The sequence below is a fragment of the Rhyacophila brunnea genome, unplaced genomic scaffold, assembly GCF_057557595.1.
Source record: "Rhyacophila brunnea isolate RB1 unplaced genomic scaffold, BYU_Rbru_1.0 scaffold_5, whole genome shotgun sequence".
Lineage (NCBI taxonomy): Eukaryota > Metazoa > Arthropoda > Insecta > Trichoptera > Rhyacophilidae > Rhyacophila > Rhyacophila brunnea.
Genome location: NW_028233170.1, coordinates 34749899 through 34768700, shown reverse-complemented (window position 1 = coordinate 34768700; position 18802 = coordinate 34749899). Strand labels below are relative to the sequence as shown.

General features: G+C 31.3%; 1 protein-coding gene across 2 annotated transcripts in view; it reads left to right on the top strand.

Moving 5' to 3' along the window:
• Nucleotides 1-18802, top strand: part of LOC147066351 (uncharacterized) — a 1224975-nt gene that overhangs the window by 1080921 nt on the left and 125252 nt on the right. For both annotated transcript variants that reach the window (XM_085955769.1, XM_085955768.1), the window contains exon 8: nt 2166-2213. In XM_085955769.1, coding sequence (XP_085811895.1) covers nt 2166-2213 — 48 coding nt within the window. The remainder of the gene's footprint in view (nt 1-2165; nt 2214-18802) is intronic.

Here is an 18802-nt window from a genome sequence, read left to right as displayed (position 1 = left end):
ATGTTGTGCAACAAGAGTATACATGGTCCATGTCTCAACCACATGGAGTGTCTCATCGTGATTACTTCAATCACCAAGGACTGACATATCCCTTCATGAACTCGACTGCTTGTAACACGGTCGTACCAATGCACCCCTAAGATTCAGCGGATATTATATTATTTCATGTCCATGCGTTATATATTTTTTTATTTAAACATAACAACGACGTGTTTATTTTTAATCTCAAAAAGTAACTTAACCCCACGCCTATAGCGTTGCCATGTTTAGATGACGTCACCCCACGATTATCCGTTAAACCTAGTTAGCCAACTAAGAAGAGAATAGAGAATCATTATATATATTATATTAATATCGATTTTCACCCTCCCTTAAATAATAATTCTCAAGTTAGTTTTGATGGCTGCAGCGCGTAACTAGTGTGTGAGTCGAATTAGCCACGTGGCTTGATAAGCAATAATCGCTGGGGTGATTTGATACTTGCAAATCCTCTGTTATTATTTCATACAATGGCTTTCAACAGTTTCGCAATTCGAAGCTAGTCGATGTTATGCTTATGTTGGTTTCTGTATCTATTGCATACAGAAATGTATGTTTAATTGATTAACGTCTCAAATAAATACATAATAATAATGTTACGTCATATTATCAGAACAAAATAATCTAACATGTTTAGTCAATTTTAGACCAATTAAACGAAATGGCTTTTGCTGACACACTTTCAGGGCGCTAAAGATGAGATTCTAAACAGAAAAATAAAAATAACAAATTTTCGCCGAACTGTCTGTTGTGTCTTTTTTGCTTAGTATCGTCTCATAACAGGTACAACTTGATAGTTAAGTAAGCACCATACCACAAACATATATATTGTTTTAAAACTGCAAGCATAACACGTTACTACATAATATTATGTCAATATAATATACAGGCGGAGTATTGGTGAGTCGTAAAGTGTTTGGAAGCGAAGAACGTTTATTGCATTGTCTTTGTAGAATATAGGTATGTATAGGTACCTACATTAATGTTCTAAACATCTTAAGTATAGCTATCTGGATTACGTACAAAAAATGTCACCTACAAGTGAACATAATAATCTCACAACATAATAAAATATTAGTAAATAAAAAAACCGAGATTGAAACGAGTGAAACTTTACTGAACATTGAACATTTTACTTTAATTTTACGAAATAAGAATTCGAAGATTGCATACCTGTAGTAAGATGTCAAAAATGTTTTTTTTCTAAATTGAAGAGAACAAATTTAAACTTCGAAATAAATTCAAACAATAGACATATCACATATTAACACAGTTTATTTCTCCTAACCTATAAATAAGACCTAGGCATACCTACCATATTTTAATATCTTGTAGATCTCACTGATACGAGTCTAAAGGTATACATAACTCAATTTGCCAACAAAACGGACATAATATCATATTTTGCCATCTTACTACAGATAATTATTTCGATACCCAATACCCTCATAATTCTTCGTATTCATTCCATGTTACATAATTAAGTATAACAATAAAATTGCTTTTTCATAACATAGGATATTAATTATTGGCATATAATATATTTTATGACAATTAATAGTTGTAAGCATTAGGTTTATACCATGGATCCAAATTTGAATAGAAAATACAATGCACAAATGTATTTGATTGAGGACCATAATTTAAAATTACATTTTTAAATAGTAGTTTCGATAAATCTCTATATTTTGACAATCTCTGGCATTAGGGATGGCGCACCATGCTTTTCGGTAGTGCTACACAATTACCCAACGCCATCATATTATCTTTGATCATTGTATTTTGCTAATAGTTATAGCAATGAGAAAACCTATTTCCGGCAAAAGTTCTTATTGCCATATATTTCTAATCATTTTCGCCCAGACTATTGGATTAACTTTAAGCTATGAGCTTTTCGAAGCTATTATCACTCACATTTTGTTTTTGTTTCTAAACTAAAAACTAACGTAAAATTTGATAGAGGTATATGGTACCTATTGGTGATGTAGCCATATTTAGCCAATATAATAAATCATTTTAAATGTGTGTTTCGCAGTAGATTTATTTAATTCATTTCACATTGTTTTGATTGAAAACTAATATATAATATTTAACTTTTTTTGATATTTATCTTCTTTTGTCCACAGAATATGGCGCCAAATTCTAACAAGCGATCCCCGGCACTGTCACATGAGGTATGTAATAATTTTAAATATACTAATTGACGTTGGTTCATAGTACCTACATGCTAATTATCACCCACCTTATTATAAGTGGTATTTTTTTTGTTTAAATATATATATATTTTTTTTTTTTTTTTAATAATCAAAAGAAAAATTATAAAAAAATGTTATCAAAGACTATTACTTGAGCTTTATTATCGTTTATTGGTTTACAGGTTAGGTTAGGTTAGTAAGCTAACAATAATCTTTTAACTAATTAACTTCGTGAAACGTTGAATGGAAAATGAATTTCTTACTGACAATTTTATGATGACCCTAATTAAGTTTATTTTACTCAGTGATGTTTCTGTTAGTAACTAATCTACATAATAAAATAAAATTTTGATATGAAACAATTACACTAATGTTCTTTCTCCTCTTGTTACATGTTAATTATATTACATCGTCTAGATTCTAGAATATTATATAGATAGGTTCTGGATATGGCATATACCTTATAGTTTTGCATAAATTTGCCGTTTTTGACGGTTGTATCCAACGGATTAGATCCGTATCGTGTTTATTATCCTTATTTCATTAAGCCCGACATTACCACTATCCTCTGCCGTCTTCAATACAACTTATCAATAAGTAATATAGCTTCAACAAGGATGTTTCAGCTACGGAGGAGGAATAAATTTACATACAAATATTAATATTGACCCAGTTGCTCACACCCAAACGATGGACGCCATAATTTAAAGCCCTAATCTCACGATTAATTCGATGTACCTACCTATAATAATTTTGAAAAGTATCACTGAATATGCATACAAGTTACGTTCTTCTAGTTCGATCCCTTACGGTGTTAATAATATCTAATTTTTACATACTTTCTACTTAGCAGGTGACCATTTACTTAACTAAACCATTTTACAATATTCAATTTATACGGAAAATTTAATTTCTGATTTTACAATATTATCGCGTCTATAAACATATAGATTTGACATTCTTAAAATATCTATCATACGGTAAGAGAAGTCACAAAATTTTCCATGGCATTCGTTCGTTTTATTATAATAATATAAACATATTACGTTAGTAAACATATAAATAACACATTTTAAAATCACAGAACTAGTCATGTAATGACAAATTACTACTCTCAGTACTGAGTTTTTTTAACTCTTTATTGCACTAAAATAAATCGTAGGGACATGTAGTCATTTATTTTTTCCAATCTACTTTTAAATGATAAATAATAGACATATGTATTAGTTATGTAAAAGTTTCACCCCTTAAGGAAATCTACTCCAGAACCCAAAAAGGCCGGAATCATTATCGACCTGATTCATACAGATATGAGCAGGGTTGACTACGAAGCATAGCATATAAAAATATGTTTTTTTAGTTGTAGATATTAGAATAATAATATACCTATGTATTAGTTATGTAAAAGTTTCACCACTTCTACTTCCAAATCTACACAATAACACAAAAAACGTCGGAATCGTTATCTAGCTAGCTGACTCTTTTAAATATAAGCAGGGTTGACTACGAGGCATATCATATAAAAATATTTATTTTATTAAGTTGTAGATTTTAGAATAATAATATTATCTTACAGAATAATTTGTCTGGGTCAGACTTCTTAGAAATTTCGCGAAGCAGACATCAAAGTAAAACACCTGCCATCAGAGCAAAGGGGTGACGCACCCTTGACTGCAGATAAAGTAAGACGGAGTTACTCTTCTCATTCCGCAGCAAAACCGCATTATTAGTATTATTATTATTGATTTTCACTCGTTAATTTTTATATTGCGATCGGTAATCGAACTTGGCTTCTGTGTTTCGGCATGTGGGCTAACTCTGCTTCACAATATTATCAGTATGTACTATTGTTTACTACGTCACCTGTTGTTTTAATTCAAATTCTTATTGTTTATTTTTTAAACTCAATGTTTCTAGAGTATCCAACAAAAAACATATTATTTTTTCTATATCACCACATTAAGAGTACATAAATAATAAAATTAATGGTACGTAGGTGGTTGTTATTCAATTGTTATTCAGGAGCAATTCATCTGAAAAGATTTATATCAAACGCGGCAAAGCAAAATATAACGTGGCACCAAATACATTAATTATTTTCTAATATAAATCTAAATATTCATCAGTGAATTTTATTCATTTTGCTTAAACCATTTAATACAATGTGATTATCGTATCGTGAATTTTCCAAGAGTATGTAAAAATCTGCACAAATCAATAAACTATATATAAATAATTGAGACGCAGCCTTTAGGTGTTCCATGGAATTAAAATATAAAAGCCCCTTCCGCTTTCCGCCCCCCTACCCTTCAAAAACAACGGCTTACATTAAACTCCATCCCCATTAAAACACCCTTTGAGAAGATTATAACGGCTATCGAAAATTGTTGAATGATAATGGCCAAGTATTAAAATTATATGGCTGCTTCCAGCCACTTCTGTTGGGTACCTACTTACCTAACAAGTGACTGTGGAGTGAACAGCTAGTCGACGTTTTTGACCAAAAGCTGTAAAAGCTCAAACACCGAAATTAAAAGCTCGTAGGTTTATCTTGCAAGAAATATTCTTTTCCTGCTTAACATACTTGTTCTAGTTAAGTCTTATATTTAAATATAGTTACATAACATATTGTCATTTTTAGTGTTCTTTACTTAAAAATTCTTTCTTTATTATTTATGAAACAATCTCCAAAGTAGATTTAAATGTGTAAATCATGTGATCTTTATGATGACTAATGAGTTATTCTGTTATATTTTTCTATGTATTATCTTAATAATATCGCTTCGAACCTAATTCGTAATTGACTTAAGTGTCGGTATATATTATAAAATATCAATTATTATTTATTTGAATCCGTAATAAGTTACATGCTTGATATTTAAATTACTTTTAAATCATTATCTGCATTTAGTCCCAACTACTATTTTTTTGATTACTCAGTATATACTCATAATATGTAGGTCAGTAGCGAGGGGTGGGGTAGGCTTTTAAATTTCACACATTTACAGTGTGCACGTAAACAGTGCACACGAAACATTGTCAACCATACTTATTTGTTTTCGTTAAATTAAGAATACATATTATGTCATATGGTGATGGTTAGTTTTTTTTTAATTCATTAAGCGCTGCCTAAACCAAATTGTAATAGATAAAAAACATTCTTCTATCTATAAAATATATTTAAAATGGTGTATAGTTTAATGGTATAGTTTTAGATATTTTATAGATAAACCAATATTTTTTGACTGTTATCTACTATGGCTTGGATTATGCAGGCTTTAATGTAATTTTAAAAACTAACTTCTTAACACTATCTACACACTGTATTCTTAGTTCAATGAGAAAAATCGTCTGTCTGGCAAAGTTTAGTGTGCATTGTTTTTGTCGAATCTTAACAGCCTACCTCCATCCTTCGCCACTGATGTAGGTAAGTATATATTATAAAACATCACAATATAATAGTAAGTAAGTATATAATTGTTTAATTAAAATTGTTCGTAAATCATCATTTTTAAATATGCGGGTAGTCTTTCAATCCAATCGAGCTAATAGGGATAATCTATCAAAGACTTCTACGTTATCTATGACAATCAAAAAATATTATATTTATATGAATATTAATAAGTGCTTTGTATAGTAATGTCAAAAGAGAGCTTATCTGTAAAGTTGTCGATTAAATTAATTACTTTGTCAAACACTTTTTCCAAAATGACTATACTTCAAATCGGAAAACAGTAATTTATTTCCCATTACACAGAATAGGTTGACCGAATTTATTTAAAACCTTTGTCATAAATAATATTTCAAAATCCGATAAAAAAAATTGTAACGCTGACTGAAAAATGGCGTCGATTAAACAGCGGTCCATAAAAAAAAACAGAAACAAATAAATAAATCGAGCAAATCACTCGAAATTATTCCGATCTCATTATGCGATATTGGTGGAGCAATATTTTTGATTGGCCCATTCTGAATAAATTGTAGTTCGCCATAAAAATGTTCAATCAATCCATTCCCACGCCGCAAAACAATGCGTTCATCTGATAACGAAATGTTTTCCATTCAATACACTCGTATCTAAACACGCACTATACATTATTGCTTCGCCGAATATATGTACAACCCACCTAATGCAGGGTAGTTATATTTATATCACTGATTCTGACGTTCTGTTGGACGAACATTTTTCAGGCTATTCAAAAATAATAGTTTCTCATAAAATATGTAACATCAACAATAATCGCTTTTCCATCTTAATTATTTATCTCTTGGTATTATTATTCACCACGTGTAAAAAATATTATACGACACGTGTTAAGCTTATATTTTCGGTTGTGGAATTTTCAAATTAGTATCTTTAATGAAATTGTTACTAATATTCATTTTCCCTAATATTGAAAGACCGCCACATCTTTCCGATTCTGATCACAGTCCTTACATGAAAATTCAATAATACAGACGTTATCTTTAATAAATTTCCACCAACTGAACGTAGAATCTCTCGAAAAACTTTTCCACAAATTCTTAATAGAACGTAACAGTGAATAATAATGTTGAGTAGGTATGTGATATATAATCGTTCTAAAATAATAAATAAATATTTTCATACTAAAGTATTAATATTACTTAATATTAAAAAATATTTAATTATGACTGATTTCGTTTACTTTTCTGAAAATCCGATCCTAAGTTTTCTTATAGTTTAATTATTACACACACTTACCAGAGTTAAAACCATGTAAAATGATTAATATAAAGTAACTGTTTTTCTGTTGTAGTAGGGCTAACTTTCTATTATTCCATTTTATAAACAGTACAATAGTAATTGTATACCAGTGAGGGCGTTGTCAAACAATGTGAGCATTGTGAATTATTGTACCAAGATTATAGTTTTTTCACCGGAAAAAAAATGATGCGCGCCAATATGTATATACGATATTTGAATTAAAATAATTAGTTCTATCTATCAATAAAGGAGTAGAAGGTCTTAAGCGACGAAATTAACATTTTTTTAGACGCGAACAGTAAATATGGCGAATTCATACGGTATGTAAGGAAATATCGAATAGAAACGTCACGTTTCTGTAAAATCATCTGATATTTCTCAAATGTGTCCAATTCAATCGGTAGACAATTCGGAGACGAACAAGTCGAACTGAAAACATTAAAATATCAACAAAGTGTCCCTTAAAAAAGAAATCGGTGTGTTTTCCAAAATGTCTTAGGATTATAAGAGTATTAGATAATTCCATATAAGTAATATGTATTATTTTTAACCAATGGCTATTTCGTATTTCATACCATGACTTTGCAAATTTACCAGTACAGTACCTACTCTGAATTGGTCAGCGTTTATTTTAGTAGTTGTTCAAGTATGTGGTATTTCGTCCACGGACGCGGAAACTCTTAAATCCACTGCTGAATATTATTAAGTCCTAAAGGTAGGTACACACATGTATTATACGAGCAAATTCGTTTGAAACGTTCAGTTTAAGTCGGTGCCCTTACAATGCATTCATTACCCGGGCTTATTTATATCGACCTATGTTAGCATTAATTTGCGACAGGTCAACCGATAACGATAAGCAAATAAATTTGCATAAACTCTCTGAATCCGGCGTGATTTTACCCTGCTCAGACTCATGAACGCCATTGTTGCCATATAAAATTATGTGTGCGACATTTTCCCACACGCGGCCACGCTGGCATCTTTATGGGGTATTATTTATTCCGATATCGGAAGTTTAATAATTCGGCTGTTATTATTCCAACATAATGCAGTTTACCACCGTTTTAGAATAACAAATATTGTATAAAACAAACATAACTTGAAAACACCTCACATATATAATATATTATACCCACTAGAAAAAATCATATTTGAAAAAAATACGATGCTCGACGGGATTTAAACCCGTATAACCACTGGTATCGCGCCAACTGCGCATTCTCCAATTATGCTACGAGCCTCCCATCTAATTAAGACAATTTAAACTTGTAGGTCAATCATGAAATGCTTATCAAATTGCGTTATTATTGACTATCGGTTTTTGTGTATTAAATCAAGGAATATTAATTATTTTTCTAATATGATTTTTTCTAGTGGGCAGGTATATATCTGAGGTGTTTTCATGTTATGTATGTTCAATATGTAGAATGTTACATTCTCAAAATCTTGGAAATTATTCGTTGAATAAAAGAAATGGTTTATTAATATTGTATAATGTGATCTAATAATATACCCTTTTTTACTTACCTACCATGTTATATTATTAGTTTCACTTGAGTTATATATATATATATATATATTAGGTAAGTATCTAATTTTAAACTGTCAACGACTTGTTCGCATATTTCCCATCTACCCAGAGAATTGAAATTCAGTACCCACATGTCATATTTGTAGTAATGCGGTGAAATTATATAAGTAATGATAATTTTAGAATTAAGTAAATACTACTTACATCTTTATCATTTAATCGACACTGATGCAATGAGCAAATAATAGTCGATTAACGATTACGATTAACGAGGTAACGATTTTTACAATGGATTTATAATAATTATAAATCCATTGTAAAATCGTTTATACAATTATAACTATAATTACAATTATAATTATTGTTTTACATAAAATTATCTAAATTTTAGTTTAACTTATTCTAAAACTTTTTATACCTATTCTGAATATGTTGGTCCCTGTACACAGTACATTTTTGAAGAACTTATAAGTATCATTTTTGTTTATTTATCCTGATGAGTATACAGTATACACCAGGGTTGGCGAACCTTTTTACATACGCGTGCCGAAATTTCCCAAAAAATATTTTTCGACTGTGACGTGCGAAACAGTTTTTCATGGGGAAAAAAAAGTTTTTAAGAATTTTATGTTTAAAACTTTCAGCTCGCTTTTTTAGATAAAAAATTTCGCCACGGGCCGCAGGTTGCTCATTTTTTCACGGTCGGTTCGTTTTTTTTAGGTGAAAATTTTCGCCGCGGGCCGCAGGTTGCACAAATAAATGTTCACAGTCGGCTCGTTTTTTTGCCTGCTATTTTTTGTATAATGCGATCTGCGCATCGATTGGTAAAAATGATATTAAAAACCTCAGGAAAAACGCATGGCTGTCGTCTTTATTTTTTTTATATTATGATGTATGTATATGTAAGTAAGTATATTTATTTGTAAAACTTTGTTGTCAATTATTATTGGTTTTTTCCCTCTTCAAGATAAAACATTTGCGTGCCATGCAAAATCATCTCGCGTGCCACAGGTTCGCCACCCCTGGTAAACACTATACAGTATACATAATATTACAGTTATGAAGAATTACTCAAGCATTTTGTATGTGAAAATATGTATCATACGTATTTTTATCAACTGAGGCTACTTGATGAAACCAATTTTACTTTAGTTAACTAAATTAAATCAGACATACAATTTTACATTTCTTTTGGGCGTATAGTACTAGCAAAGTTTTGAAAGTGACTTGTAACTAGAATTCAATAAATAAAGCATGCCGGTATAATATTCTATCGATTTATGTATTTGTTTAATTTTAGTTTTGAAGTCAGTTTTAAGCTTTGTCTGGCAAATTTTTGACAGTTTTTTTTACCTAAAAAATATGTAAATATTCCATCTGAAAGAGCTTTTGATGTTCCTTTAAATATTTAACCTTGAAAAAGGAACCGTTGATTAAAAAATGGTGCGCACAACTATTACCGTAAAGGATTTAGTTGTCGCATTGTAAGTTTTAAGCTGTTTGAAGTTAATGTATTGTATTGTATGAAAAATTTATAGTTATTCAATATGTGTTCCAGTATCCCCGGATCCGTTTTTAGTAGGTATTATGTAAAACGATACAGTTTTTGATCAAAATAAAAGCAAAAGTACGTAATAAAATATTCACACGGTACAATTTAAACCTTCGTTAACTAAAGTGTTAGCAAAAATGCAATCCGTTCCGAACACTTTTTTTTTATTTATTCGGCAATAAAATTGATTCATGAATTTTTCATGCAGGCAACATTATTTATTCTGCCCGGCATATATTTTAAATATAGAACACACTCGGCTAGTAGGTATTATGACTCTCACACGTAAAGGTAGTTTTTAACAGCTTGACTCCTGTGCAGCTGGTTGGCTATAAACATAAAACCGAATTTTTGGTTATCTAGTCTAGTCCATAAAAATGAAAAAATACGTCTCTAGGCGTCGTATAATATAGTTACAGCAATCGACAACCATCCAAGAGATTCAACAAATAATAGTTTTACTTTTAAATATAAATAAAAATGTCTACATAATAATTAGACAGATCCTGTCACGATCTTTAACATCTATGATGTACAAATTCATCAAACGATAATTTAACATGCACTATTTTTTCTGTATTATGTACCTAATTGATATCACAGAAATACGTCATATCTAAGAGATAATAGTATGTACAACAATTAATAGACTCAGCGGCAATCTTACTAATAACTTAAGATCCACAAAACTTAAGAATGTGACGAAAATCCTTATTGTTTGTAAATTAATTGATGATTCAATTATCTGGATATTATTTCTCTTTACATGTTCGTAGACAATGTAATTTTTGGGCATTTCACACACGGTTATATTATGTGTGACTTGCGCATCCCGCTGCCGCTCCGCCGAACACCGTCCACGGCGTCCACTCAGGCCCAATAATTGTGCTTTGAGATTTAATGTTTAGGACGACACTGAAATAAAAATGCTTGAATTGTGTTTGTATACGTCTATCGCTATTTAGATGAGCAATCACGTAAAATCGAAAATCACCAAAGCTTGACCGTCAAAATCGGACCTCTATTACCAATGTAATTACAAAATATATGCAATGTTGTCAAAACGGACTACCTACCTATATTATTTTTTCTTAACCATACTAAAGACGTTCTGGAATCTTTAGCAAGTATTTTATCACAAAACGTTTGTATTTATTTAAAAATAAAACCCATTTTGCACATAACAAATCAGACGTCAGGACGCTCACATCAAACAAGTTGAATAAAAATATATATAGCAGATATTACCTTCACAAAAGAGAAAAAATAATAAAAACATTAACAATCTTATAACAATTAAATAAAAAAAAATAAAAAAATATACCACATCACTGACAATGTCTGTCTTTGGGGAGCGCATTGACTAGTATTGCACCCTCACTAATGGTACCTGATAAGTTTGACAGGAGGAAACAGTTGTAAACCAGAATAGGGCATGGCTGCGACCACGTAGGCAATTAACAGGTGCATTTAAATTCAAATTTATAGGACGCCAGGATTGGAAAATCATCCCTAATGATAGCAGCAGACAAATTGAAGCACACGATAATGAATATCATAGTGCTTTCAAAATCTTTTGAAATAAGTGTCATTTCGCTCATTAAAAATGTATACTTACATATATATTTGACAAAATACAAAACATATATCATTTTAATTGTCATCTTGGCTTACCAACCAAACGTTGGTACATATTATGAAATAAGTCTTATTTATATTGGTTTTTTTTTTTATTCAAACTCAAAAACTTTTTTGTTATAAAGGCTCAAAACTGTTGCGGAACTCTGCCAGGATAACGATACAATTTTATTCGCTTTATACCCAACGAGATGTGTCGTTCCTCACTGTTAATAATTTCCTTTAGTTCTTTTCGCTCTATGAAGAGGCAATATTTTATGTCTCATATCTACCGAAGTATATTTCACTTGCGCCTTAGGGGCATGTTTCCTTACTGCCGCGAAGCGTTCTACGGAAACATTTCACTTATATTTCTTGAAACTGCCTCCGCTATAAAAAAAATACATTACGTTTTTGATGGTAGAAACACAATTTCAATATCAGTTCACCTTGACCCAATGAGAGTAGGAAGGTAGTGCCACAATCAAATTCACAGTAATATAACATTCCCATCTATATTCTATATGTATCATATAAAAAAATAACTCATTCGTATAAAATCTTGCTTATAAAAGCATCAATAAAAAGGTATATTATATACTGTGTATTAATGAAAAAATATTTTTTTTATGTTTTCCTTTGCCAAATACATATTTCGCTAATTATTAAAACAACACTATACGTAGGTATACATTATAAATTAATTGTTTCCATTAAAACTTCTTCTTCTTCACCTTTTTCTGTCTCAATAGCTTTTCAACATCTCTGTATTAAGTATTATATTTTTGTATTAAAATAAATATTTGTTTATGGGAATAATATTGTTCACTAGATTAGATTAAACTACGCCATGAAAGGTTAAAGAGCTTCTAATATACGAATTGATTGACGGAAGTGACTAGTTATTGTGTATATGGGCATTTTCGCCAAAGTTTGTACATGTTTGAAATTTGGGTAATATTATTTTTTCACTCAAATTAACCATTTTTATATAGCTAGCAGATTCCTTGTTCTATTGCTGAATTGGTGATAGCAATTTTTCAGCAAAATATTGATTAATACAATATTTATATCATTTTTATTATGAAATTGGGCATAATAAGTTTCCGTTCCGTGACTACGAAACTTAGCTTTTAAAACATGAATGAAACACTTTTTATCACTTAAAAGAGCTCTATTAGATTAAAAAAACCATACACTTCAAAATAAAACTACAAATAGTCAAAAAATATTATTGAATTTTAATTCTTGGGCACATTTCGTTCCCCTCCGTTACCCTATGTCTATAATGGCAGAGCATTTTTCCTTTAGTATTTGAAAAAACCAATCAATGTTCGTTCTGCTATTTTTTTAAAGACAATAATCACTTTTACTAAATTTTATTGGAAAAATAAATAAGTTTCGTTATTTAATAATCAAATGAAAAATAGTTAACGTTCAACTTTTTTGGGGACATTTTCGGAATGGAACGAAATGGTAACGGAGTGTAATTTGTAAAGCTTAAGTTACATGTTACCATAAAAACAAATTTTTGTTTTATGAAATTTATTTGAATTTTTTGATAGACAGATAAATATTCAACGTGCGTCAAAATAACAAAACAAATCAAACTTAATCACTAAAATAGACATATTTTATAATAAATTTCACAATACTTGTAAAATAAGGTAGGTAATAATTTTGACACACTATACATTACCATAACTTTATTTGGCATTTATATTATTTGTAACTCAGATAAAAAATATTTTTAAGCAAATTAACAATATATGAAAAAAAAAATCAGCAAGGGATTCAGACGCGAGTTCCTAGCGCGGCACGGAGTATATAACTTTTACGAAAATAATTATAGTCAAACTCGGTTATTACGATCTCTGACATAGCGAGATCTCGGATGTAATAACGAAACATTTGTTGACAATTGGTTTATGATTTTCGCCATACATTTAATTTTTTCACTGTTATAACGAGCAACTTATCGGATATACCGAGCTAAAATACTGTTAATGTGTCGACCGTTTTAAAACATTTCGACCCTAAGCAATAAAATCCGATTGGAAAGGATGCCGCCGGGGTCGGATTACGTTTATGACACTAGTAAAGTGTCTAAGTACCTACCTTATTGGTGTTTCACCGACAATAATAAAAAAGTATCCACGCATATGGTTGAAAAATCCAAGGTTTGTGAAGTCCGTAGGTACCTACCAGCGTTAATTACAATAAACAACTTCTTTTGTAGTTTATGAATGCCATGCTCGTTTCGGGGATTTTTACGATGGTTTCCAAATTTTTTATTTTCGGCTTTTTGTGTAATGTGACATGCTCATTTAAAAATACCTATTCTCTGATATAACGAGTAACGCTTATAACAAGCAAATTCAGTCGGTCCCATCTTCCTCGTAATAACCAAGTTCGACTTTATGTTGTCTTGAAATTTAATTGTATTCATCAACATAAAATGTAGCTATACAGGTTGATTGTAATCAAGACGTACTTTTCTGACATTTCGTGAATACCTACAGTTCTAGGTATTAAATCTAATCGAGTACACATTTCTGTTAAACGTGACAAAAAAATACTTTTTCATACATTTTTATAAATTTCTATGCCTAAAATGTATGGAGAAGTTTTAAAATTTTGGTGGCGTATAACAGAAAGAGTATGACAGAGCCAGTGCCTGTCTCGCAATTATTTCAGTCTGGTGTTTTTTCTTTTCCTTCTGTTGTTTTTTTTTATCTCCATACTTTTATGTGCGCTATTTTTGCGTATTCAGACATATCACATACTTTTTTAATCTTTATTATATTATTATATTATAGTCAGGTTATTTTCTATATTTTTTAATGAAAATATTTTTGTTTTTCATACGAACAGACAAAATAATTTTTTTTATAATCTATGAAGAACTAAACACACACTGTAAACCCAACTTTATGCATGCCATTTCGTTACTTTTACATTCCACATATACGTTACCACCAATATAGTTTCGGAGTGGAAGTAACGGATTCTGTTTCAGAAGTGTTTGAAGCCAAAATTTAGCTTAGTTTTATTGTTAAACCTGCGATATGTTTTATTATATCTGTCAGTGGCGAAGGGTGGAGGTAGGCTGTTAAGATCCGCCATAAATAGTGCACATTAAACTTTTTCAAACATACATATTTGTTATCATTGAAATAAGACTACAATTAACAGATAGTGTAGGTTAGATTTTAAAATTCAATTAAACCCTGAGAAACCAAGCCATAATAGATATTAGTCAAAAAATACATGTCTATCTATAAAATATCTAAAATTATGCAATTAAATCATACATAACTTTGAGTATTTTATAGATAGAATAATATTTTTTATTTATTATAGTTTGGTTTACGCAGGGCTTAATGAATCAAAAAAATGAAGCAAAAATATGTGTAATATGTAGTTTTAATCCAACGAAAACAAATAACTATGAATGAAAAATTGTACACAATTTTGTCGCATTGCCCAAATTAGACCAAATCTATTATGGTTTCGTTTAGGCAGGGTTTAATTGATTTTTAAAAACTAACTAATACCATCTGTAAATTGTAGTCTTAGTTAAATAAAAACAAATACATATGACTAACAAAGTTTAGTGTGCACTATTTATAGCGAATCTTAACAGCTTACCTCCACCCTTCGCCACTGATATCTGTAGTATGAAAGATAAGCTCCATATGTGTAGTATGTGAAATAGAAATATGTGTTTTCTTACCTTATAAATCGTGGTAACAGTAGTGGAACTTCTTAAATGACCAACCCAGAAAGCAACCTGTTCCGATAGCGATACCGACACACACCAACAATTTAAAGTGTACATGGCGATCAGTGTTATACAAAAATGTTGCTACATTAAAAAAAAACATATTTATAGTGAAAATTTTTCGCCTTCATGCTAAAATCGTGGTAACGGAATGTGGAGTTCCACTTTTTCAAATATCCTGGGACACACTTTAAACGTGATTTTTTTTCAATATTGGTACAAATTTACGAAAAAACTATATATTTTCCAAAAATATATAATGTAAGCTGTTGAAAACACTACGAATTTAATTTTACACACTCAAAATTAATGACGAAATCAGACTTTGTTTATTTGAATTTATGGGTGGGACATGGTAAAAACGCACTACCTTTCGATCTAAATAATCAATTAAAAATATATACAGGTCAGATAGTTGTATTTAACTGATTGAATAGAGTAAATTAATAAATTTGCATGTTAAAAGTACATAACTTTCCAACATTTTATAATATAATAACTATGAAAAAATCAATCAAAGTCATGGGACATGCCAAAAACGCAATGTACAAACTTTGGCGAAAATGCCCATATGTATGATGTTTAAATAGGACATTGGTAACTTTGTATATCTACAATACAATTATTGTATCGATTGACAATGCAACTTATTCTTATTCGTATTGCGATACCATGTCTTTCACGAAGTGTTTTCCATGCTATTTATTTCGCCATACACACAGGGTCCATTATCAGAGATCCCTTCTGTTGCCACATATTTAATGTTCAAAGAAATAATCGAAAGTTAAGTGGTGTATAAAATTTTAAATAAAAAATCTATCACCACATCATCATCACTGTGTCGTTCGCTGCCAGGTATTTCCGCCGAACTTTACCAGTTCATCAATCCAGCGGCTTTTAGGGCGACCCTGTGGCCGTTTCGTGCCCCTTGGGTACCACTGGATGACGGCATTTGTCCAGCGGCCGTCCTTTCGGCGAGCAATGTGCCCCGCCCATCTCCATTTCAGCTGTTTGGCAACGTCTATTACATCGCGTACTCTTGTCTGCTTCCTAACCCATTCGTTTCTCTTACGGTCCTTTCGCGTGATGCCCAACATACACCTCCCCATGCCTCGCTGTGTGACTCTTAGCCTTTGGACATCTCTCGTGTTGAGGGTCCACGTCTCGCAGCAATACGTGAGCACGGGTAGCACACATTGGTTGAACACCCTACGCTTAAGACATAATGGTAGGTCACTCTTGAAGATACTATTCAGACGTCCGAAAGCACTCCATCCCAGCTTTGTTCTTCGAGCAATTTCATCGTGCATGCTTCCGTCTATGGACACCTGCTGTCCGAGATAGACGTAGCTGCTGACTTGCTCGAGTTGGGTGCCAGAAATACAGATAATCGCAGGGTCCGAAAAACAGTTCCTCATCACTTTTGTCTTTGAGACATTTATCTTTATACTGACCGTTTGACTGACATCCGCGAGTTCTTGCATTCTACCTTGGAGGTCTTTCGGGTCTTGTGAGAGTAAGACTATTGACTAGTATTATTTTCTCTGTCTTTTGTAGATATAATACCGTTGTATTTAGCACTCATAACACCCGGGTTTTTCAAGATCTGATCAAGACAGTTCTTTACTTCAATTCACAATATTGATTCCACGTGAGTGTGCGTTGATATCACCCTATCAATGCCTTTCATATTCAATACACCTTCTTGCCCCATTGGTCATACAAGAAAGTGATCCATCGGATAGGTGGAGTTTTATCGTTTCATCATTTTAAACTTTATAACAGGGGACTAGTTATTATAAACCTCTCTTTATACAAAAATGAGATTTAGAATAATGATAAATGACCCACTTTCATCATTATGCACTGAAGTTTTGAATCACTATAAAAGAACTTAAGTATTTAGGTATATCAATATATTTAATAGCGTTCACTTTGAATTGTTGGCAAAAAGGCACTGTATTAATGTAGTACTTTCTCCACACAGTTTAATATTAATCAGGATCGGTTGTATCTGCGTCAATGTGACATTATCAACTGATACCTACATACAGTATTAAAGTTATAATAAAGCTATTAATTTTTAGGCAAAATTATTTGTTGAAGATATGGACAATGATAATTTATAAGAAATTCTCTTTTTAAAAATAAATCCTTTAAATTTAAGTACCTATCTTTTCAGAAAACATTAACATTTACATATTGTGTTTATTTTGTCATATTTTACTTCTGAATTTTTTATACTTATTATGTTATTGACTTAACAACCCAAAAACTGTCTAAGTTAATCGAATAACTTCTTAATTTACTCCGTCTACGAATATTTCTTACCTGCATCTACGGTAGTAATCACATCTCTTCTAAAATGTGCATTTTCGAGCATACATTTCCATTTGCGTTATACAAATCAAGCACAAGTTCGGTCAATTATTAAGCACTTTACAAAATTGGACGTCATTCCGCCGCTCTCCTGGCCGGAAACTCTGTAAAACAATTTGAATAGAATATAAATTGATTGAAATAAACGAAAATTAAATCTGTGATTGCGCACACAGATTTGGCTTGTGCAAACAGTGCGAGCGTCGCGTCTGGCAAGTTTCGTAAAATCAGCGAATCCATTATTTTACATTGGCGATTTCAATAAAGGGAAAAGCTGCCGGGTCTTCCCCGCCTTTGCGAAGGAAACGATCAATCCCTCAGTGCAAACAATCTTTCCCGACTTTGCACTTATTTTTGCGTCTTAATTTCGCAATCCCTTAATCCCAAATAACCGATATAGCTGCGTTCACTACCTATCGTCTGTGTCTGTCCACAATACGCAAACTATGGTTAAATCGTCAACTTTTTTAGATCTTGTTATCCCTTTTCTTCACGTAATGAGATAATAGTGAAACGTCTAGCCACACCGACTATTTGAAACGTAATTTGTCTCACTAATCGAATGTACCTATTGCAGTATTATTTTTCGTACATAAAAATTCTCAGGATTATGCATTCTGCTGATAAGTGACGATAAAACCTGAGCGTTGGTATGGAGCAGTGGAGCAATGGGGTTTTACCCGGAGCATCAAAAAAATTTAGTGCTCCACTGCTCCAAAAGATTTTTTTATTATTTTTTGTCCTAAAATCCAATGAAAATATCGTCACTGTTTTGGCAGAAGACACTAATTCGAAAAAATGACATATTGAGATAGTTATACCAAAATGTTCCTTATTTCAAACTTTGCCGCCTGGTAACCATCTTAATAAATAAACAGTCTTTATTTTAAAGTCATCCTTTTTACGATTACTTTAAACTCACATGATAGACGATTTCAAACATTTTAACAACTTCAAAGTCAAATTACTCAAAACT